This window comes from Lampris incognitus, chromosome 3, assembly GCF_029633865.1.
Source record: "Lampris incognitus isolate fLamInc1 chromosome 3, fLamInc1.hap2, whole genome shotgun sequence".
Lineage (NCBI taxonomy): Eukaryota > Metazoa > Chordata > Actinopteri > Lampriformes > Lampridae > Lampris > Lampris incognitus.
Window position 1 is genome coordinate 97,615,321 of NC_079213.1, and position 24,835 is coordinate 97,640,155.

Sequence of the window (24,835 nt, forward strand, 5' to 3'; positions counted from 1 at the left end):
ACGTCAACGACACGTCAATGTCTGACAAAAACCCCACGACAAGTCGGGAATGTCCAGGTAGCAAATGAACCGGCGGGGGAGGGGGGGGGGGTTGTAAAAGTTCTCTCTTAACTTCTAGATGGAAAAATCGTTTACAAGATTCCAGACTCGGAGATAACGGCTATCGGCAAAACAAAAAGTGAGGGAGCACAATTTCAGCATGTAACGCAGATATTCTCCGTGTGATCTTGGGTTTCTAAGTGAATAAGAACTGTTTTCAAATGTCACAGTGTATATCCTAATGGACAATGTGCATGGCAGGCCGCAGACCCCCCACCCCCCGGGGACAATTTGTTGAGCTGAAATGCTGAGTGCACATTGTGATGTGGTTGGACCAGGAGAACTTGATGGCATTAGTCCTGGTGGCTGGCATATTTCATGCTCACGGTCAAACGATTCCAAAGGATAGGAGAGGCTTTTCTGCCAGACAACTTGGCAATATTACAGAAAAACAAACCTCTGGCACTGGTTAGTTATTGGGGAATGTCGTACTGGAATAAAGGGTAAAAGTGGCTGGAAAAAAAACTGGGTGAAGAAAAGCACATAGTTGAATAAGAACAGAATAAACAAGCTTTTATTTCAATAAATATAAAATTAACAAATGAAGGGAATGTGAGAAATGCGAATGAACATCTGTAATCACTTATGTCATCAACCGGTGACAGCCTTGTTTGGGTCTGTACAATATTAACTGAGGCAATTCTGCACTCTCATTGGTAGGAAAAATAAATGAGAAAAAAGTCTAATAAATAAGCAACATTGAAAACACCCACCACAGATTTGCAATCTTAAAAAAAAAAGCTAAAAAAAATCATAAGAGAAGCTGAAAATGAAACTAAACTTGTATTTAAAGGTTCATCCTTCAACATTTGGTCTTGATAATCAAAAAGTGAGGTATACTTGCATGAAATAGTAGTGTTTCTTATATCTACTCCAGTGAAAAACACATGTGCCATGAACCAAGTTATGTTGATATGAAACGTTGGGAGAAGAAAATAAGGAACGTTTGATTGTATTTCTTCTGGCTCAATGTACATAAGCAGAGTTTAGTAAAGGAGTCAGGACACAAGCCCAACAATCTTGCAAGGGAGAAAGGACCTCAGAATACAGCATCAAAATAACCCCAATTTACATCAGCTATTGATTAGAACAACAAAAAAAATTACACACTTTCTCTGAAATAAGGACAATTTAGCAAATTCAACTGCAATTTCAAGCTTTATGATGAAATAGGCCCATTTCACAGTAGCTATTTAAGATTGAGAAAAAAAATGCCGTATACTTTAAATAGTTATTATATGGTTAATTTGAATTTCAGCACTCTATTATTTTCGTACAGTCACTGCCAAAGACAGACATTGGCAGTAAAAAAAAAGCAGTTGTCAGGCAATGTCACACACACACACACACACACACACACACACACACACACACACACACACACACACACACACACACACACACATCTCCCAACACAAATAATGTCAATTAGTATTCAATTATTTGTCACATATAGGTCTCAAACATAGCAGAGGAACCTCAGCACAGTCAGTGAACAGGCGCCTGACCGACTTAACACGTCCAAACCCTTTCCAACAAAGTTCAAAAGGCACTGCCAGATGTCTTAAGTGCTTCGTTGTTTTGGGATCTCACTTTGAAGGGGCTTGGACTGGCAATCACAAGTTTGACTTAATTTCTGGCAGCTATGACAACAGACAGTGCTATACCACCAATGGCTACAGCAGTGGCACCAAAAAGCCACTTCCAACTGAGACCCTGGAGAAACAATGGGGAAAAAAAACAAGACAAGAGTAGAAAGTGCAGATTAAGTGGGATGAATATCATGATGTAATAAAAAGCTCAACAAAGGTCTCCATTTTAAAAGTTTAGATATTTGAAAGTTTATTAATTTTAACACATTAGCCATTTTAACTCTGATTCTACAAGTGGCACTGTGGTAGTCTTACAAAGTGGCAATTTGAACTCTAATCTTACAAGTGCTGTTGATGTTTAACCTTAAAATTCTGTTTGTTGCAACTTTTAAAGAGTCACTTGACTATTTCATATATAAAGTGAATCATTTCCTAATAAATTAACAACGCCTAAGGATCATTTGATGATGGACATGTAGCATGGAAGTTTAACTGCTGTGTTTTGATAAAAAAAGACAAATCATGGTCTCACCCATGAAGACTTGGCCTTGTGTTTCTGTGTGCTGCTGCTGCCACTGGCAGGGTTACCCAGCATCTTCTTGTACATGGCCTGCTCTGCACCCTTCTGCTCTGAGTGTCTCTTCACCAGCTTGGATAGCTCTGCGTGGATAGTCTTTACACAAGAGACAAGACAAAGAATGAGAAAGGCACTGCAGGCCACTGTCCAACCTGTAGGATATACACGTCACACATGTGCGTCATGCACAGACACACGTTCACAAAACACTCCAATTAATTATACGTAGATTGGACACACTGAGCACAGCTTAGAAATGAGGAAATCCAAACCAATCATTCTATTTTATTTTAATATTTTAAAATAAAATAGAATATTGTGTTAAAGATTATCTTAATTCTCAAGAATTAAAATATCTTTTAACACAATGATTCTGCGTGAACAATACTACCATGACAGATGTCTTTTTTGATGATAGTGTTTGATGATGACAATTCCCACAATGACCTGTGCCAATTAACATGCTGCAAGTGTCCAAGGTCTGAGTCATTCAGTAGTATGACAATGATGTCAGAGCTTTTAGAACAGAATCTAGCAACACATTTTCCATCACTGCTGGAAGATGGAGGGACCGAGTGGTCACTCTACAACACTGTGTGCCATTATAAACGCCAATCCATTTCCGTGCCGCAAGACATCCCAACACTCCATTACAGAGCTCAGTCACTGTGGGATATCGATTTCAACTATACAGTAGTGTTTCATTTGAGCCATTTCAACATTAGCATGGTATCCTAAACACTTGCAACAAATTTACAATTCTTTTTGCTCTAACATGGAAAACAACCAATTTTGGTACAAACATAAAAAAGAAGTAAGATTTTTAGTTTTAATAATGCCTTGGTAAATGGAAACCAACTGGCTTACATCACAAAACCAACCTACCATCTAGCGCAACACATTTAACTGGAGAATGGGCTTTGCAATCATTCAATTACACTTTAGCTCTCTGCTTGAAAAGGTGGCGAGGGACTAAGCAATTCTTAGCTTTTCACAAGTACTAAGAAATGTCATGCCCCGAAAATGTGCTTTAAAAAGGACAGACCAGCAAGTTTAATGTCAGCACAGAATTCACTGCAATTTTTTTTTTTAGCAAACTTATGATGCAACTATGGGCATTAATTTAGCACATGAGATAGTTACATCATAGCACAGTCTACCTTTTAAGACATCTGTGAGGAGTGGAAAACGTCTGAGTCTCCTCCTCTAGGGTCTCCCATTCCCAGTTTGTTACTAAGTTTAAGCATCTGCTTGTATGGCATCAAGTTTCGGCAGGGCATCCTCGGAAATGTTGCCATCCAAGCACCACAGACTCATTTTTATGCATGAGGGTGAAAATTAGCACCACATTGAAGTTTTTTTTTTTTTACTACAGAACATGAAAAGTTCAATATCATTTTAACATCAAGATAAATACCTTAGCTTCAACTTCTGTTAAGTGCCTTGAATTTAAGGGAATACAATCGCTGCAGCCATGCATGAGGCAGACACCTTGGGAGACTATGCAACAACTCCCTGGCACAAATCTGGTTGCTAGACAAAAGCATCTGTAATGAAATATGATTGCCTGCGACCTAAAATATGCACGTTTGTAATACCTATGAGCAATCTGCAGAAGATTGTAGATAGTATCCATACGAGCCATGTTAAAAATGCCAGCATATCTGAGATTAGCAGTTTATTAAATGTACTTCTGCATAATGTTTATGCATTGTATAAAAAGATATTTGACAGATTGGTGTGAAACAGAATTGGGGGATTCTGGGCGCAAGGACCAAGCTGTTCTAGCTTGCTTATTCAATTGTCCGAAGCTGACGTGCAGTGCTGAGCTCTCTCAAATGGCCTTGTATAGCCAAAGAATTAGCCTGTATGTGCAGAGCAAAAGCAGCAGCGAGGCATTAGATATGACCAGTGTGAGGGGCACAAAGGGACAAACCTATTTACAGCAACAACATGAAAACAGATCCACTAAAACGATGAGTCTGCAGTACAATCTACTTTATGGCGCAGCCTGTGTGACGTGATGTTTTGTACTTTGGCACCATCTACTGGACATCGGTGAGAAAACTTTTTTTAACACCTCAAGAGGCGTTTTCTCTAAAAGGAACGTTAAGATCCCCTAAGTACCTTGTTACTTGGTTCCAGCTTCAGTGCCTTCCTCAGGGTTCGTATGGCCTCTGCATATTCACCTTGCAGGGCCAATACCTACAGACAGTATACAATGCCATTTCTTAGAACAAGGACCACACACGCACACGCGCACGTGCATTGATACTCAGATCAAGAACATGACACAGAGCGAGAGCAAATAATACCTTGCCCATGCGGAAGAGTGCTTTTATGTTTTCTGGCTGGTGAGCCAAAGCTGAGACACAAGACTTCAGTGCTGCATCATAATGGTCAAGCTTCAGTTGAGAAGCAGCCATGTTATTCAAACACTTCACTTTCACATCCATCAGCTCTTTCTCCTCTTCAGGGGTGATGTCCACTGCAGCAGCAAAAAAAGGCAACGAAACAGAAAAATAAGCAGAAATACATCACAAACCATACCAGCACCTGGAAAAAGTATCACAAAGACTCCCAACAAACATTCCCAAATATAGATAAATCTCATGATGACTGGGCCTCGACATTCCTGCCCATAGCAAGTATTCTACCTTTAGAGCTAGACTCAGTGATCTGCAGGGCAATGCTGTAAGAATTGACAGCGAACGCATAAGCCCCATGCTGGTAGTGGGTGTTGCCCCTCTCTCTCTTCTGGCCAGCTAGGGCAATCCTCTTTACAGGGGACAGGAGCTCCAGGTCTGGTGCATCAGTGGCCTCCAGCAGTTTCACCTCCAGAATCAGCTCAGCATTAGGGGGAATCTCAGGGTCAATACTGGTGGGGAAATAGGCCCAGTCAAGTTCAGAAATGTCAGAAATTAGACCCTTAATCACCATAAAATACACAGTGCTGTTGACAATTTGTTTTATCACATGCCCTTCTGAAGTATGCATCCATGTATGGGATTAACTGGATTAGTCAGATCATAGGGGCAGTCAGGAACCACAGAATAGAGATCCCACAGAAGTACCAATAAGCTGTTCTATGTCACAAAAGACATAAAGACACAAGCGCATCCACCATTGTTGTTTACCTGGAGCGGCCGGTGATCACGCACAGTCAGTAATTCAATGGTGCCACGATGAAGATTGTCTCGTTTGAATCAACCGATTCAAATCTGTTCATTTATCACAAATGCAAAGCTTCGGAGAGTTAATCCGGCCTAATCGACAATAAAGAGTATTAAATATCACACATTATTAGTGGCGAAATAGGCACCGTTTGTCCCGAAACATCAGCACAGAAGCGATCTCAACGGGATCTTACTATTTCTTCTTAGTCCCTTTGTTTACAAATATTATTATGGGCAAACTGTAGAACTATCACTCAAATCAAGAGAATATTTTGTGCTATGATGCAATAAAAAGACACAAAATTCCCCGCCATCGGACCTCACTCAGAGTGAGACTTGAACTGAACTGTTGACACTGAACTGAAAAGAAAGGGATACCCTGTTAAGTGTAACATTGCATTTATTAAGGTTAAATTGTTAATGTTACTGACTGTATATTGATGTTTTGAGTTGAATGGTGAATTTGAATGGTTTTTCCTGCAAGGTTTAATCTCAAAGGGTCAATTTACCTCAAAAAGGGATTTTAGAGTGTAGACTTACCTGATTCACCTGAAACTAAAAAGAGTTAACTCAAAGGATAAAATAACTGAAACAAAATAGGTCTAACTTGATAAAGTAGACCGTTATCCTAAGAAAATATAGATTGGTCTCATCTTAATTGGAAAATATAAAATAGATAATTGACTAAACTAATTAGAAACCTGAACCTAAACAACCTAATTGGAATTAAAAAGGGATTCAAACCAGGGATTTAAGTATATCTAAATGTATGAATGTGTGACACATAGCTGTGAATAGTTTTCATGTTCAAGTGAATTTACACTATTTTGTTTAGATGTGGTCCAGTGTGAGATAGTGACACAAGTGTTACATAAATTTCGAGAGAATATTTTGTACTGTGATGGAATAAAAAAAATAAAATTATGCAACAATTGTGTCACTATCTCACACTGGACCAGATCTAGGCCCTTAAGGAGTGGTTGAGCAACAAAATAGCAGACCAGAGACTGGGGTAACAAAATTAAAAAAAACTCAATTTCATGACAAAATAGTGTACATTCACTTGAAACATGAAAACTATTCACAGCTATGTGTCACATTCATACATTTAGATATACTGAAATCCCTGGTTGGAATCCCTTTTTAATTGCAGTTACATTGTTTTAGGTTTAGGTTTCTAATTAGTTCAGTCATTTATCTATCTTATATTTTCCAATTAAGATGAGACCGGCCTATATTTTTCCTAGGATAATAGTCTTATTTTATCAAGCTAGACCTATTTCCTGTCAGTTATTTTATCCTTTGAGTTAACTCTTTTTAGTTTCAGGTGAATCAGGTAAGTCTACACTCTAAAATCCCCTTTTCAGTTGACCCTCTGAGATTAAACCTTGCAGGAAAAACAATTCACCATTCAACTCAAAACATCAATATACATACAGTCAGTAACATTAACATCTAGAGAATATTTTATACTGTGATGCAATAAAAAGATGCAAAATTCACCGATGGAATCGGACGAGTCTACCCGTCCTCAGCTCGATGGTGTCTTTGTTGTTACTACAGCAGTAGATTCCATGGCAGTAATCAGCCCCTTTACGAACGACAACAGCATTTTCGCAACTCATTATGACCTACAATCCATGAAAACAGTGTGAAAACATGCAAAATTTGCAATATTTTGATTTTAGCTCCAGTCGAACAGTAATGGCAGTGGTCCAGTGATGTCATGTTATGTCTTACACGTCGCGAATGTTATTGGTACTTCTGTATGATCTCTATTCTGTGGTCAGGAACAAAGCCCCTAGAACAGGCTGAGGTTCAGTGTTTTTGCTCAAGGACATTTGGAAAGGAATGGACATGATGGCTGTTGTGGAGATTGGACACACAACAGTATCCCTAAGCCATATTCTACCATTTTGAAGAATCAGCTCAATTAGAACAACATGATCTCAAATAATGAGAATAGAGACACGGAAATTAAGTTAGAGTGTGTTTTGGGGAGAGCTTCAGGGACAAGACTCCCAATAGCCAAGACTAGAATAACAGACAGAGGAACACTCAGTCAAGCACAAGCTAGAGTTGCCTGAATACTGTTCAATGTCAAGTAAACAAGTCGGTCAGTGAAAAATCAACCATGGTATATGGCTTGGTGGAGGCCAGAATGATAGCCAATGATAACACACTATCAGAGGACACAGTCTGCTAAGGTACAGTATGCACTGTAGAAAGATAGAAATTACAGTCATTCCACTTGATATTTCCCCTGGAAGTAAAAAGTAAAAGCACATGTAAAAATGCTGTATGCAAGTTAATGTTATGTTGGCACTGAAAGGCATTTTTTGGAAATAAAACTATGTTGTTGACAGGCTTTCTTTACTGGAATGTCACTAATTTTTCCCCCTTTTTCTTTTCTCTAAACAGCAGCGGCAAATAATATTTCAAAATAAAAACGAGTGAATAGCAGTCAGACTGAACAAATTGCCTACCTCCCCAAGGCACCATACGCATATTTTGCACCTGCTTGAACAAGGGCCTTCTCTTCCATTTCCATGAGCTGTACTGTGAGATCCAGTGCCTGAAAGGAGAAACAGCTGACTGTAGTGGGGTAAAGATACAGCAGACAAAGCAACATTAGCTGCTGTTATGAGTAATCTAAAGGTACAGAATCTGTATGACCTAAAATATTTGCGAGAGTTCACTCCATTTTTTCCAATTTAAAAAATAAATGCATGTCTCTGCAAATTACTCTTACCTGGATGACATCACCGTCTCCTAGAGTGAAAGAGAGCTCAGGCTGTTCCTCTAGAAGTGTGCCATCAGTCAAGGAGGTCTTAACATGAATCTTAACATTTTGTCCCTGCTGTGGCCGACTGTCTCGCCCTTTCCCTGCTTCCACTACTTTTTTCTTCAGCTGATCATTACCTGCAGAGGGACAAATGAATATAGTCCTTGACAAGTCAGACCAAATACCAGTGTTTAAGAGCAATCACAAACCACATTACTATCCAACTGTTTTTATACAAAATTTGTCATTTCAAATAAAAAAAACAGGCTTGATGGAAACAACAAAATCCCCCAAATTCCCATAAAGGTTTTGACATTTGCTTGAGGTGGATGGAAATGTGTCAAATAAGAAATAAAAAAATGCAAAGAGAATTGAATCATATGATCAACCATTTTTTCATATCAACTTCATGTGAGCAAAGTAGGATGGGAACAGATACAGGTGGATGGAGGAGGAAATAAAAAACATCCCTTGACTCAAAAAAACAAACAAAGGCAATTTTAGGCAGGAAACAGTTGTGAAATGTAACCATTTATCCAGATTTAATGTCCATTTCCAGCACTATAACATCACCCAATGCATTTTGCATTTGTCTTTGGAAAGCACTGAATGTGCCCATTAGCTGAACCAAAAGATATGAATCAGTTCTTAATAGACTCTGTAGCTCTTTCAGGGTTTTTCTTTGCTCAAACAGTTCTAATGGAAAAGCCCCTTACTTTGTTTATGATGTATAATGTGGCATTTAATTGTTTGCTTGAAATCTATTCTTAAGTTAGATGGAAAGAAACATAGCTACAGTCACCTATATAGAGGATTTGTCAGCCTTACTATCCATAGAAACTTAACTGAGAATGAAGCAGGTGTACTTCTCATTCTCATTCACACATTGGGGCTGCCCAGCGCAATCACATCCTAATGTTGGCCACTAAAGCAATTGAAGGTTAAGAACAGGGTTGGGTATCATAAGGAATGATTTGAAGATACATCCTAGAATGCACTGGAACACATCATCAGTGATGTTTCCTGAGGTCCTCGGGTCTTTCAACATCATATACCACCTCTCAGGCGACCCAGCCAGGGTTGATCAGGCCCTGGCTTGTGTCCCAGCAGCATTGGCCCACAGATCACACCTGATCCAAAGCCATCTGGATGCCCTCTCTGCAGCCTCTATGGACGACTTGATGGCTTTCCTTTTAGCAGCCCCAGTGATGCCAAGTAGAGTGTAGCGCTTGCATAGTGAGCGGCCAGCAAAGCCTCTAAGCCCCACTTCAAGATTTAAGATCCTTTATTGTTACGTCTCTAAGTACAAGAGTAAAATTCTTGTGTTTCAGCTCAACACTGCATCATCATCATCATCATCATCAGGTTGAGTGTCCTCGGATGGAGCATCAATAGCAATAAAATAACAACAAAACAAAAAAGCAGTAATAATAATAGTGTGCGGTGTATGTAAAGTGATATGTGTATGTAGGCTCTGCCTTAATAAATGTGCATGTGTGTAGTTGTTTGCATATTTGTGTGTTTTTGTGTATGCCAAGCTACGTATGTGTGTGTGTGTGTGTAAACTGATGATCCGCTGAAGACCATAGGTCAGTCTGGCAACAGGCCTAGTGTCTTTAATGTTCTTTGTTCAAAAGCCTTGTTGCTTGGTGGAAAAAGCCGTTCCGGAGCCTACTGGTCCGGGCTTTGAGGCTGCGGTACTGCTTGCCTGACAGTAGCAGCTGGAACAGTCCATAGTTGGGGTGGCTGGGGTCTTTGATAATCATGCGGGCTTTGCTGACACAACGTCTGTTATATATGTCCTGGATGGAGGGAAACCCACATCCATTGATGTCCTGCGCTGTCTGCACAACCCTCTGCAGCATTTTGCAGTTGTGGGCAGTATAGTTCCCATGCCAGGCGGTGATGCATCCAGTCAGGATGCTCTCAGTTGTGCCTCTGTAGAAGGCCCATAGAATCTTGGGCCCCATCTCAAACTTCTTCAGTCGTTTGAGGCATTGCTGTGCCTTTTTCACCACATGGCTGGTGTGTTCAACAACCAATCAATGGGCTCACAATGCACCTTCCATCCTCTCCTCCAGCACTGATCCATCAGGTCCTGGTACTTGGACCACTTCCGCTCATTTGCCTCCTCCATCCGGTCCTCCCAGGGGACTGTCAGCCCTGTAAGGAGCACCTGTTTTGAAGAGGCTGATGATAGCACTATGTCTGGCCTCAACAAAGTTGTTGTAATGTGGTCTGGGAACCTGAGCTGCCCTCCCGGGTCGACTTGCAGCTCCCAGTTTGACGCAGAGGTGAGGAGACCAGCTGCTGATCTGGGCTGTGACTGAGGCTGCTCACCATCCCTGACAAAGGCAATGTTCCTCTGTCCACGGGCTTGCTTGTTGTTGGCCACAGCTTTGGAGATGGCCTCTGCAACTGTCTTCAGCATCTGGTCATGTTGCCAGTTGTAACGGCCCTCCCCCAGGGCTGATGGGCAGCTGCTGAGGATGTGCTCGGGTGAACTTTTTCCAGGGCACAGAGGACATGACGTAGAATCAATCTTGCCCCAGAGACGGAGATTTGCTGGGCTAGGCTTAACATCACACACAGCTGGTACCATGAACTCGATCCGCTGCAGTTCTGCCTGCCAGATATCTGCCCAGGATAGCTTCCTCTCCAGCGCACCCTCCCACGTTGTCCATACTCCTTGCTGCCGTGTGCCCACCATTCTGCTGGTCCTTTCCTCCTCGACACCTACCCGCACCTCCTCCAGGACTAGATGGCATTGGTCCTTACCATGGGCCTTATCATAGCAAGATTGTGGGATGGCTCCCAGCCCTGCCCGTCCAGTTGCCACTGTACCCACCAAAGCCCTGTGTCTCAGCCGAGACTCTGCTATCTCCAGGCTTTCCTGGGCTCTCCACTTCCTGCCTGTCCGCACCATAATGCCTGCTGATGCAACTCTACAGTCCTTAGAGTCCTGATAGAGAAGTGCCTCTCTTGTGCGAGAAACCCCGAACTCCTCGTCGAGGCTGCTGACAGGGAGCTGGAGTTTGTTGCTCCTCCCCTACAGAGCTGCACTACTAAGGTTGCATGGCAGATCTAGCCATCAGCTACTGATCTTCCTCTCCAAGGTCTCTACTGTTGACAGGGTAACATCATAAACCGGCATAGGCCAGAGGACTCAGGGTAAGATGCCATGTTTGTAAATCCAAGCTTTGAACCTGCCAGGTAGGCCAGACTTATCTACTGTGGTGAGCCAATTCTCAAGCTCCTTGATGGTTGCTTGGAATACCACTGTATCTCTAAGGCTACAGTCAAAGACCTTGCCTAAGCGCTTGACTGGTTTCTCGGTAATGGATGTGATTGCAATGCCATCCAGAAATAAGCAAAACCAGTTCACCACTTGTCCCCTCTTCAACACCATGGCTCTGGATTTGGCTGGTTTAAAACTCATCCTTGCCCAGGAGATGAGCTTCTCCAGGCCCTGGAAGATCCACCTACCACCAGGCACCAATAATGTGATGACATTGAGGTCATCCATAAAGGTTCGATAGGGGGCTGCCAAACGCCAGACTTGAACAGAGGGCCTCTGCACTCAGTTTCAGCTACCTTGACCACCATATTCATTGGCAAGGGTGAAGCATGCCACTGAGATGGTACACCCAGTTATGATCCCTTTCTCGAGCCGGTGCCAGTCAGATGTTGCGTTCCCAGAAGTGACTCTGAGCCTGAAGTTCCTGTAGTAGTTCAGGATGAGGTCCTTCATCTTACTGGGTACATGGTGTCAGTCCAGAGTAGTCTCGATCAGCTTGTGGGGTATTGAGCCATATGCATTGGCAAGGTCAAGCCAAAGCACAACTAAGTCACCCTTCCCTTCGTGCGCCTCCCCGATCAGCTGGGTGACAACTCCAGTGTTTTTTAGGCACCCTAGAACTCCAGGAATGCCGCCTTTCTGTACCAGTGTATCAATGTAAGCGTTCTTACGGAAGAAATCTGTCATCCTTCTGGATAAAACACTAAAGAAGATCTTCCCCTCCAAACTGAGGAGTGAAATGGATCTGAACAGCTCCAGCTTGTTTGAGCTCTCTTCCTTCAGTATCCAGACTCCCTCTGCCTGCCTCCACTGGTCTGCTACAGTTCTCCTGTGCCAAATCACTTGCAGAATCTTCCAGAGGATACTGGGGAGCTCTGGGCAATGCTTGTACACCTTATAGGGTACTCCAACTGGGTTCCAGAGCAGAGCAGGCTCTGGCTGCAATAACCACCTCCTAGACTTCCTTCCAGGTGGGCTCTCTGGTGTTGAACTCCACCATGGGCACTGGTATGTCCAAAACGGCTCTGTGGGGCCCTAGCTCTTGCTCTCTATCAGGGTCACTCAAGAGTGTTGTGCAGAAAGTGGTCTACCTCTTCTTTAGAGCAGGCAAGATGACTGCCCTAACAGCTGCCTTGCGAATCCAAATGGATCAGCTATAAACACAGTACGCTTCCTGGCTCTATCTCTCCTCCGTCCCCTGTGCCATTCTGCTCTGCGCAGGGTCATGAGCTTCTTCCTGATGATGTAACAGAGCTCAGCCAGTGGTGGTTTCTCCTCCTTGGTTGCTACCTTGAACTGCCTTGCCAGAGTCTGAAGCTCTTGCCGCAGTTGGTGGATCTTGTCTGCCCTAAGGTTCATGGTGTAGTTGGGTCTGGTGGTCTTGCCCTCTTCAACACCTAACCTCTCTGCTGCAAAACTGACAATGATGGCTGTTATCATCAGAGGTCATCTGTCTGCATCTCCCTTAGCTGTTGACATGATTCTGCCGCGTCCTCGTCAAATTGGAGCCATTCTCTGTGCTGGCTTGCTGGGGGCCACTTGATTCGACTCTGCTGAACGACTTTGCTGGGAGCCAGAGAGCTTAGCACACGGAGGTTCGGGGCTCTGTGGGGTGTCTCCGGACCAGGCTCCTCCTGCATCTTACCAGGAGTGGATCCTGTGCACTGTGCTATTCCTCTCTGTGCCAAGCATTTCATTCGGGCATGATGGATTTTAAGGCCGTGATCATTCTTGCAGACCTTGCCGCAAATGCATCTTCAAGTTGTAATCATTGTATTGGAATTATATTGTATTGGTACTGATACTGGGACCTCTTACCAATTTTTAATGAGTATTTAATGGTAACTGTTATTATCATGCTGTTAAAAAAAAATATTGTTAGTAATTGCCAAATATCAAGAACACCATCATATTTAATAGATGACAAAAATACAATGTTTATCTTGTTGGCAACAACCAAACATCAACATAATAGGCATAACAGCAGTATACTGAATAATGAACTGGAATATGAAGTTACTTTGAAGCAATGTGATTACTGGCGGGCACATACTTTTAACAATTTTTTCTGTAGAAAAATCAGCATATCAGCCCATCCTGGTAGAACGCGTGACCTCTCTTTGCTGACTGCTGTGGAAAATCACTTATGTATGTTAAATGTGACTTGTGGCACTGGTAATAAGCACCATTAGCAGGGGCTCAGACTTTTCGGTCTGGATGGTACCACTCAATTTGGTACCGGAACCTTAAAAGTATCCATACTCTGTACTCATCAATGGCTAAGAAGCTTTGCTCAAGGGCATCCTAAGAAGTGCCTTGATGAAGAATACATTTTTAATGGATATTATAGTGCATCTGATTTCCATAGCCAGTGAAGTTTTTACAAGCTGACATGAGATTCGGCTTAGTAACCTTTAAGTAATAAACCTACCCCTCTATCCTATAGACAACTGATTGCTGAGAAGTACGAGCATAAAATATGGCATCTCGGATGGCACAGATAGTAGGGGAGATTTTGGGCTACTTCCATGATTTGGCTCACTTACCTAAGACATCCAGCCATTCTTCCATTGAAACTTCAGGTGTGTCCGTATCTGTGTTTGCTTTAGTCTTTCCTGATTCGTCTCTCTTGCTCTGCTTCCCACCTCCTGCATCTTCAAGGGGAGGTGGGTCATCATCGATATCATCTTCATCTAACATCTCAAAGTCTTCCCCGCTGTCCAGCAGCGAGGTTCGTCCAGACTTCTCAGCTGTTAGAACAGTGTCATGACTCTCACCTGCTTCGATTGTCTCTTCTTTCTCCGTCATCTGTTTAGTGTTTAATTAAATGAAACAGAATTAAGTCTATGAAGTTTTTTTTTCTTCATTCATTCATTTTCCAGGCCGCTTATCCTAATTAGGGTCGCAGGGTGCTGGAGCCTATCCCAGCACTCATTGGGCAGAAGTGGGGAAACACCCTGGACAGGTCGCCAGTCCATTGCAGGGCAGAAACACAGACACATTCATGCACACATTTACACCTAGGGGCAATTTAAAAAGAAGAAGAAAGCAACTTTATTTTTTCACTGTACCTTACAATGAATTGTATTCTCACAATGAAAATCTGTTCTCTGCATTTAACCTACCGATCCTATTGTATAGGAGTATTGGGCAGCCGCAGCACACAGGGACCAACTCCAATTCTTCTTTACTATTGCCTTGGTCAGGGGCACAGACAGGAGCATTAACCCTAACATGCACGTCTTTTTGATGGTAGGAGGACACCAGAGCACACGGAAGAAACCCACGCAGACACGGGAAGAACAAGCAAACGCCACACAGAAAGGACCCAGGACGGCCTGGGGTTTGAACCCAGGACCTTCTCGCTGTGAGGCAACAGTGCTAACCACTGGGCCACCGTGCCGCCTTAAGCCTGTGAACTTACCGATTTGTTAGCTATCGGTGTTAATTCAAAAGCCTATGAACTAACATCTGTGATGGCCTGGCGGCCTGCCCAGGGTGTCTCCCCGCCTGCCGCCCAATGACCGCTGCGATAGGCTCCAGCATCCCTGTGACCCTGAGTAAGGATAAATGGTTTGGATAATAAATGAATGAATGAATGAACTAACATTTCTTATTTGAAAGCAACCGTTGTTAATTCAAAATCCACAGTCAGTCTACTTCTACAACCTAATGTTAACTAGCTTAACATCATTTTGCACACCAACCACAACAGTGGGATTTGTTCAGAATGAATGGGGTCAGGTTTGTTGTCAATCTTACTGCAGTAAAGTTAGTTTCTTTTGGATTTTTGTTTGATATTCAACAAACCAGTCTATTAAACGCTCTAACCATTTGACTTTATGATGTCAAATATGTTAGAAAAAATGCTGATTCATACTCTTCACGCAACACAAAGACTGGTTTGGGGGATATACAGTGCATCCGGAAAGTATTCACACCCTTTCACTTTCCCCACATTTTGTTATGTTACAGCCTTATCCCAAAATGGAGTAAATTCCTTTTTTTCTCATCAATCTACATACAATACCCCATAATGACAACGCGAAAAAAGTTTTGTAGAAATTTTTGCAAATTTATTAAAAATAAAAAACTGAAATATTGCATGTACATAAGTATTCACACCCTTTACTCAGTACTTGGTTGAGGCACCCTTGGCAGTGATTACATCCTCAAGTCTTCTTGGGTATGAAGCTACAAGCTTGGCACACCTATATTTGGGGTATTTCTCCCATTCTTCTCCGCAGATCCTCTCGAGCTGTGTAAGGTTAGATGGGGAGCGTCGCTGCACAGCTATTTTCAGGTCTTTCCAGAGATGTTCAATGGGGTTCAAGTCTGGGCAACTCAAGGACATTCACAGACTTGTCCCGAAGCCACTCCTTCGTTGTCTTGGCTGTGTGCTTAGGGTCGTTGTCGTGTTGAAAGGTAAATCTTCGCCCCAGTCTGAGGTCCTGAGCGCTCTGGAGCAGGTTTTCATTAAGGATCTCTCTGTACTTTGCTCCATTCATCTTTCCCTCGATCCTGACTAGTCTCTCAGTTCCTGCCGCTGAAGAACAGCCCCACAGCATGATGCTGCCACCACCATGCTTCACTGTAGGGATGGTATTAGCAAGGTGATGAGAGGTGCCTGGTTTCCTCCAGACGTGACGTTTGGTATTCAGGCCAAAGAGTTCAATCTTGGTTTCATCAGACCAGAGAATCTTGTTTCTCATGGTCTGAGAGTCCTTTAGGTGCTTTCTGGCAAACTCCAAGCGGGCTGTCATGTGCCTTTTACTGAGCAGAGGCTTCCGTCTGGCCACTCTACCATAAAGGCCTGATTGGTGGGGTGCTGCAGAGATGGTTGTCCTTCTGGAAGGTTCTCCCATCTCCACAGAGGAACGCTGGAGCTCTGTCAGAGTGACCATCGGGTTCTTGGTCACCTCCCTGACCAAGGCCCTTCTCCCCCGATTGCTCAGTTTGGCTGGGCAGCCTGCTCTAGGAAGAGTCCTGGTGGATCCAAACTTCTTCCATTTACGAATGTTGGAGACCACTGTGCTCTTCGGGACCTTCAAAGCTGTAGAAATTTTTTTGTACCCTTCCCCAGATCTGTGCCTCGATACAATCCCATCTCGGAGGTCCACACACAATTCCTTTGACTTCATGGCTTGGTTTCTGCTCTGACATGCGCTGTCAACAGTGGGACCTTATATAGACAGGTTTGTGCCTTTCCAAATCATGTCCGATCAATTGAATTTACAACAGGTGGACTCCAATCAAGATGTAGAAACATCTCAAGGATGATCAGTGGAAACAGGATGAACCTGAGCTCAATTTTGAGTGTCATAGCAAAGGGTGTGAATACTTATGTACATGCAATATTTCAGTTTTTTATTTTTAATAAATTTGGAAAAATTTCTACAAAACCTTTTTCACTTTGTCATTATGGGATATTGTGTGTAGATTAATGAGAAAAAAAAGGAATTTAATCCATTTTGGAATAAGGCTGTAACATAACAAAATGTGGGGAAAGTGAAGGGGTGTGAATACTTTCCGGATGCACTGTATATATTTAACCGATTTAATATGTATTTTCCAGGCTTGCAAATGTGTATACTTATCTAACTACCTAACCACCACCCTCAATGTTGTCAAATGTGGTCTGGAAAACACAATTTTACACACACACCACATGATATATTTTCTAAATGTATATAAATATATTCATGCCAAGATTTTAATATGTTTAAAATTATACATTTATAAATCTATTAAACTACCTTAGCATTATATGAAATGATGTGAAACCAAGTGTAAAGTACACAAAGGAATGTACTGCTTAAACCACAAGGGTTGTTTCAGGCAAAGTACCTTTCAGTGTTTTTTAAAATTGACTAATTTATACCATTAATTCTATTAAATTAAGTTACAATCTAAGCAATTAGTTCCAAAACACATATACTGCACAGAGATGAATATTCTGCACATGCCACTGGGCATGTTTTAGGCAAAGTACCTTTCAGTGTTTTGATATTGACTTATTTATACCTTTAATTGTATTAAACTAAGTTACAATCTGAGCAAATATTGCCAGAACCTATTAATGTATTCCATGACTGGTTCCATGACTGCCGCATTAGAGTTCTGACAACCTCCAAAAAAGGACTTATCATGGTATGTTGTGCAAACAGAAAAGTTAAAATAAATAGAACAAATGAAGTTACTTAATGTCTTGTCATGTTTTAAAACAAAGTCTTTGGGTTATCTGCAGAACATTCAAGTTTCTTTATCATCATCATCATCATCATCATATTCTTTTGACTGCTCCCATTAGGGGTTGCCACAGCGGATCACCTATTTCCATCTCTTCCTGTCCTCTTCATCTTCCTCTATCACACCAACCAACCAATCTTGCCTCTCTTGCTTTGTCTCCAAACAGTCCAATTGGAGCTGTCCCTCTAATATACTCGTTCCTAATCCTGTCCTTCTTCATCACTCCCAACAAAAACCTTAGCATCTTCAACTCTGCCACCTCCAGCTCCGCCTCCTGTCTTTTCGTCAGTGCCACCGTCTCCAAACCATATAACATAGCTGGTCTCACTACCATCTTGTAAACCTTACCTTTAACTCTTGCGGGTACCGTTCTGTCGCAAATCACTCCTGACACTCTTCTCCACCCACTCCACCCTGCCTGCACTCTCTTCTTTACCTCTCTTCCGCACTCCCCGTTACTTTGAACAGCTGACCCGAAGTATTTAAATTCATCAACATTGGCCACCTCTAATCCTTGCATCCTCACCATTCCACTGTCCTCCCTCTTGTTCGCGCATATGTATTCCGTCTTGCTCCTACCGACTTTCGTTCTTTTTCTCTCCAGTGCATACCTCCACCTCTCCAGGCTCTCCTCAACCTGCACTCTACTCACTACAGATCACACTGTCATCCACGAACATCATAGTCCACGGAGACTCCTGCCTGATCTCGTCTGTCAACCTGTCTATCACCATTGCAAACAAGAAAGGATTAAGGGCCGATCCTTGATGTAATCCCACCTCCACTTTGAACCTATCTGTCATTCCTACCACACACCTCACCACTGTCACACTGCTCTCGTACATATCCTGCACCATTCTTACATACTTCTCTGCAACTCCCAACTTCCTCATACAAATACCACACCTCCTCTCTCGGCACCCTGTCATATGCTTTCTCTAAATCCACAGACACAATGTAACTCCTTCTGACCTTCTCTATACTTCATCAAAGCAAACATCGCATCTGTAGTGCTCTTTCATGGCATGAAGCCATACTGCTGCTCGCTGATCATCACCTCTCCTCTTAACCCAGCTTCCACTACTCTTTCCCATATCTTCATGCTGTGGCTGATCAACTTTATACCTCTCTAGTTACTACAGCTCTGCATATCACCCTTATTCTTGAAAATCAGTACCAGTATGCTTCTCCACTCCTCAGGCATCCTCTCACTTTCCAAGACTGTGTCTAGTTATCCGGGCTTGGGACTGACACTAAGAATGCACTGACTCAGGCATACTCAGTGACTGGGTTCTTTGAAAGCTATATAGGTTTAATAAGATCAGTTCTGGATTATGGGTGTGTGGCATATGGGGCGGCATCTAAAACCTTGTTGGGAAAATTGGATGGAATACAAGCACAAGCATTAAGGGTATGTAGTGGGGCTTTTAAAACATCTGTGCCAGCATGGCAGGTAGAAATGGTGGAAATGCTGTTGCAGTTAAAAAGACAGCAAAGCAAATTATGATGACATATTGGGTCAATTTACAAGGACATAATAACCATCCTACAATAATCACAGAAATTTGAATCAGTTCATCTGGACACAACATTTATTGAAACTCTTCATCACTCATCTAAGTGACCTCTTCAGTCTCAACTGACTGCAGGTATCCCCAGCCTTATAAACAATACAGTGGCATAACGACCGAAAACAACGATCGGTTTCATATGCAAATTACCGTTACCATTAACTAGACATATAATGGCCATGTGTACTATTCACAGACGATTGGGGAATACGATTGGGGAATAGTTGCAATCACAGCATTGTAAAATGGCGATAGATGTACTCTTAGGCCCCCCTCTCGGTTCAGGGATGTTCTTCCCTCTTTGACTTTGTGTTCAAACCAGGGTTCCTCCCTATCAAGGATGTGCACATCCTGTGTACATCCTCGCCGTCACGCCGAGGCAAATCCCGCTAGTGGAACTGATCATAGCCACGGAATTGGCGATCCGTAACAACATCACGGGCCCGGAAGCGGAGCAATTGCGGACGAAAGTTTCAGCCTGCCTCAGTACTGCGAAGCCGCCACTGTCCAACATCAGCAGAGACGAGAGGAAAGCACTCACAACTCCCAGTAAGGACAATAATAACATCATCCTTCCAGCAGATAAAGGCAGATGCACCGTTTCATTAAACCAGACAGACTACCATGAGAAAGTTATGATGTTACTTAGCAACATAATGCCTATGAGCCCCTGAAATGAGATCCAGGCAGTGGTTACAAGAAAAAGGTGATAGATTATCTGAAGTTGTTAGAACAAGACAATGCTATTAACAGAATTTTGTACCACAGATTATACCCAGGGAAAGCTATACCTAGTCTGTATGGTTTACTGAAGATACATAAACAGGATGTTCCATTACGGCCTATTGTTTGTATGATTAACTCAGTGACCTATAACATCTCTAAGTTTCTGCCATCTATTCTTAACCCGTTGGTAGGCAGTAATGAACATCACATTCAGAACACTATGGATTTTGTGGATAAGGTGAGAGACATTATTATGTATGGAGGGGGATGAAATTATGGTCTCTTATGATGTTACGGCTCTCCTCACGTGCGTTTCTGTTCATAAAGCAGTGGAGGTAGTCTATATGAAATTACAAGATGACCCCACCCTTAGCAATAGGACCACCCTTAAATTATTCTTGCTAAAAAAACATAGGCTTGAATCCATTTGAATATTTTACACATTATGTCAATAAGAGGTCAAACCAATAAAATGAGAGACATAACTACTTGTATAGGTATATTTATTTCAATGTAAACATATCTTTTAAAAGATCAACATACCTATATACATTACAAAATAATTTTCTATACCGTAAAACTTAATTTAAAGACCATAAACCTCTCTCTGCATCGTGGTTGGTACTAGAGTGAGAAATGAGAACGCGCTGTCTCTCGGAGCGAGATGAATGATTCGTAATTGATGTGTTATTTTCAAGATGTGCCCTCAGGTTAATCGCAGTGGAATGATAAGCTAACTGTAGCTTACATAGCTTGTATACGACTTTATCTCAAGGTTCCACAATTTTACCATTTTGTGACCAAAATCCGAAGTATTTCCAAACTGGGCTTTTAGATTGTTCGGAGTGAAAATCACTCTCTCTGTGGCCGAGTTGGGTTGTGAATTCTCTGCCATCTTTACGACACGGTCAGGGGTGGACAATCTTATCCAGAAAGGGCCAGTGTGGGTGCAGGTTTTTGTTCCAACCAAGCATTACACACCTGTGTCCCCTAATCCAGTTCCTCAGCAAAGACTCTACTGGTTGATTAGTGGGATCAGGTGTGTAACTGCTTGGTTGGAACAAAAACCTGCACCCACACCGGCCCTTTCTGGATAAAATTGCCCACCCCTGACAGTTGTTGTTGAATTATTCGCTTGTTTGAGCTTGACCTAACTTTCATTTTCAACCAACGAAAGTGACATTGTGTGACTCATGCCCGTCATGTAGCATATTCAGTACAACGGCCAAGGCCCTCACGAGAATTCGCGAGGCAGACAGCCGTGGCAATGCTGCTTTTTTTCTCACAAACGAATATTAAATTTCACACTCGAATGTCTGTTTTTTTTTTTTGTTTTTTTTTACAATTTATATATTCGAATTTGGAATATTCACTGCCAGCCCTAGGAGGAAGTGGAAAAGAGGGCTCTGATGTCCTATCCAGGGACACCACCTAGTCATTGTTTCAAATTTGTGGACGACACCTGGGCTAAAATTAAATCCCAGGACATACCACATTTCACAGACCACATTAACTCTGTGGACAACCACATCAAGTTCACCATGGAGGATGTAAAAAATTAAAGGTTAGCCTTCTTAGACTGTGAAATTGCAATTTGTATTGGGGGACATTTGATTGTTGATGTTTACTGTAAACCAACACGTACTGATCCGTACTTAAGGTTTGACTCTCATCATCCACTGAAGCACAAACTAGTCATCAGGATGCTGTTCTACTGAGCTGACACCGTCCTCACCAACACAGCGGCTGGGGAAGGGGAGAAATCCTACATTAAACAGGCCCTGGTTAAGTGTGGTTGTCCTAAATGGGAATTTGTCAAAGCCAGGAAGACGCTGCACAAGCCGATCGGAGAGAGATGGACAGCAGCTGCCCAAGCGTAAACCAGGGATGATTCTGTATGTGGCGCGAGTGTTGGAAAAGTTGAGACACGTGTTTTCCAAACACCACATCTCAGTTGCTTTCAACCCCCAAAACACGCTGTGCCAGAAATGAATCCACCCCAAGGAACAGGTCCCCCAGCATAAACAGAGCAATATAGTCTACGCTGTTAAGTGCTGGGAGGATTGCCCCAACTTGTACATCGGGGAAACCAAACAGACGCTGGCAAAGAGGATGGCACAACACAGAAGAACTAACACATCAGGCCAGGACTCCGCAGTCTACACCCATCTACAGGCCAGTGGCCACTCTTTCAAGGATGAGGATGTGCACATCCTTGATAGGGAGGAACGCTGGTTTGAACGAGGAGTCAAAGAGGCCATCTATGTGAACAGAGAACGACCATCCCTGAACTGGGGGGGAATTTTACAATGCTGTTACTGCAACTATTCCCCAATCCTCTGTGAATAGTACATATGGCCATTGTAACTCTAGTTAATGGTCACGGTAATTTGCATGAAACCGATCGTTGTTTTCGGTCGTTATGCCACTGTATTGTTTATAAGGCTGGGGTTACCTGTAGTCAGCTGAGACTGAAGAGGTCACTTAGTAGATGAGTGATGGAATGTTTCTCTCAATAAACATTGAGTCCAGATGAACCGATTCAACCTTCTTTGATTTTTTTACCTGGATTATTGAGCATACATAAAGACACTATAACTCCTTGGTTTTTGCCACAGCAAGATAGATCTTAGCCTCCTTGAATTAATAAGAGATGAACATGAGAGAAATTATAATATCTTTAATTCATACATAAAATGGAATTACTATGGTTATTGATTACAGATTTATACAGATGGTTCGGAAGACCCTAAAACAGGAAGAACAGCAGCAGCAATAGTAATCCCTGATCTTAATGTCGAGTATGGGAGGAGCCTTGATGATGATATATCTGTTTTTGCATGTGAAATGATGGCCATGGTTACTGCTTTGCAATGGGTAGAGCACATCAGGTCAGAGAGAGGGGTAATTGGATCAGATTCGTGTGCAGCATTAATGAGTTTAAAATGTTGCTACTCCTGGAATAAAGAGGATTTATTGTTTGAAATACTACAATCACTATTCCTAATTCAACAAATGCATTTGTTTGTAAATTTTGCATGGGTACCTGCCCATGTCAAAATTGGTGGGAATGAGAAGGTGGATAAAGCAGCAAAAAGGGCTTTGAAGAGTAGGAGTAATCACATTAAAGTAAATATTAGTAAGTCAGAAACTAAAGTGGTGATTAAGGGACAAATTAAAAAGATGCGACAAAACGAATGGGACAAAGTAAAGGAAGTTATCATTTTAAAAATAAACCATTAGTTGGGAGTGTCGGGTCTGGAGGACGAAACAGGAAAGAGGAGGGGGTTACAACAAGATTAAGGAATGGTCATACTGGTCTAAACAGTTTGCTCTATGTGAATGGAAAGCATAATAATGGAAAGTGTGAATATTGTGGTGAGGAAGAAACTCTGGATCATGTATTATTGTATTGCCAGAAATGACTGAGAGCAAGATTATAAGGAATGCACTAAGAGACATGTGAGAGTAAAATACCAATAATATTCTAAAAAAAATCTTCAGGCGACAAGTGTTGGAAACTCCTAGAGTATTTAAGATCATCAAGAATACTGAACAGAATGAGATATAGCAGTATTAACTATCTATTTATATAACTGTATTAATTTGGTTCCTTATATTTATCTATGTATATTGTTCTGATTGTATTTCTTTGGTATTTATTAGAGGGTAGCGCTTTATTTCACACTCCAGATCAGTAGGTGGCGGTAATGCACCTGAAAGCTCTCTTTATACACGCTCAATAAGCCAGGCAAGGAAATCACGAAATTGAATGAATTCATCAGCACACAACGTTTAATCACTCATCTGAGTGTCTAATTTGAGACTTGGATGAATGACGAAACGTTTCTCTCAATAAACACTTGAGTCCGGATGAACTGATTAATCTCTCTGACACTCGAAAGCTGTTTGCCAACCACTAAGAAGAAAAGTTCGTGCGCAACGCATCTTGGTACATGTAGGCACTGCCGACACGGCTCCGCGACCAGATTTGTGTAACGATATAGCACGCGCTGAGAAATTTATTGCCTCAATTGTCTAAATTTGCGCTCAACACTTATTGGACACCTACATAAAAAACAGCGAAATTTAATTATATCAATTATAATAATATCATGAGGATGAGGTTATCGCTCCACGTAACCAAATTCAGCTGCCATTAGTCAATAGCCTGCCAAATTAAGCAACAGATTTGACAGGTTTAGCTACCAGGGTGTCAATACGTTTCTGGAACTTTCTACCAAGTTTAGTACCGTGCAACTATGTATTCTGACAGCTAACTAGCTAAGCTAATGCTAACCTACGTTATCTAAGAGGTTAGTAAGCTAGCGTTCATTAGCTGTTGGCTAACGTTAGCTGTGGGTTAGCTAATCAGCAAGTAAGAGGTGATGTTCACTGTCCCCGCAACGTACCTGTTTCGTCTTCAAGTAGAGCATGAAATCCAATTACCAAAGAAGGATACATGTTCTTACTAAATGCGGAACCTACCATCAAATAATATGCCGACTTTTGCTTTGGTTCAGAGGGAGAAGGCAGGCTTCAGGTCCGTCGGTCTCTTGAGCAATCGCTTTCGCTTCCTGCTAACCTTGAGGCTTCTGTATTCTTATTGGCCGTTGCTATGCAATCCTGCTCCCACTGGCGGTAAGGACCACGAGTTTTGTTTGTTTTAGTTTGGGTTTTTTTTTCTATCTAAATCGCGGACGTCAAGTACGACACTAAACCGAGAAGATACATACACAACTGTAAAAAAAACAACAAAAAC

At 42.1% G+C, this 24,835-nt stretch overlaps 1 protein-coding gene across 3 annotated transcripts; it reads right to left on the reverse strand.

Annotated features, from left to right (window-relative positions):
- Positions 1–601: 601 nt before the first annotated feature.
- fkbp8 (FKBP prolyl isomerase 8) lies at positions 602–24,631 on the reverse strand. 3 transcript variants are annotated; one of them, XM_056277341.1, is made up of 10 exons: positions 24,562–24,621; positions 14,952–15,083; positions 14,074–14,335; positions 8,197–8,366; positions 7,931–8,019; positions 4,926–5,146; positions 4,584–4,756; positions 4,396–4,473; positions 2,224–2,364; positions 602–1,815 (listed from the first exon to the last, which is right to left on the reverse strand). In XM_056277341.1, exons 3-10 carry the CDS (start codon positions 14,333–14,335, stop codon positions 1,729–1,731), a joined length of 1,221 nt encoding a protein of 406 aa, XP_056133316.1. In that variant the 5' UTR covers positions 14,952–15,083; positions 24,562–24,621; the 3' UTR covers positions 602–1,728. The 3 variants fall into 3 exon arrangements, with proteins under 3 accessions (XP_056133316.1, XP_056133315.1, XP_056133314.1); XM_056277340.1 differs by lacking the exon at positions 14,952–15,083 and having other exon boundaries at positions 24,562–24,631; XM_056277339.1 differs by lacking the exon at positions 14,952–15,083 and having other exon boundaries at positions 24,486–24,616.
- Positions 24,632–24,835: the final 204 nt, after the last annotated feature.

Coding starts and splice junctions, on each gene's coding strand:
- fkbp8 (XM_056277339.1), bottom strand. CDS start 24,509: ATGCTCTACTTGAAGACGAAACAG. Junction 4,474..4,583: donor CACTCTTCCGCATGGGCAAG/GTATTATTTGCT, acceptor TACTGTCTGTAG/GTATTGGCCCTGCAAGGTGA. Junction 1,816..2,223: donor ACAAGGCCAAGTCTTCATGG/GTGAGACCATGA, acceptor TTGTTTCTCCAG/GGTCTCAGTTGGAAGTGGCT.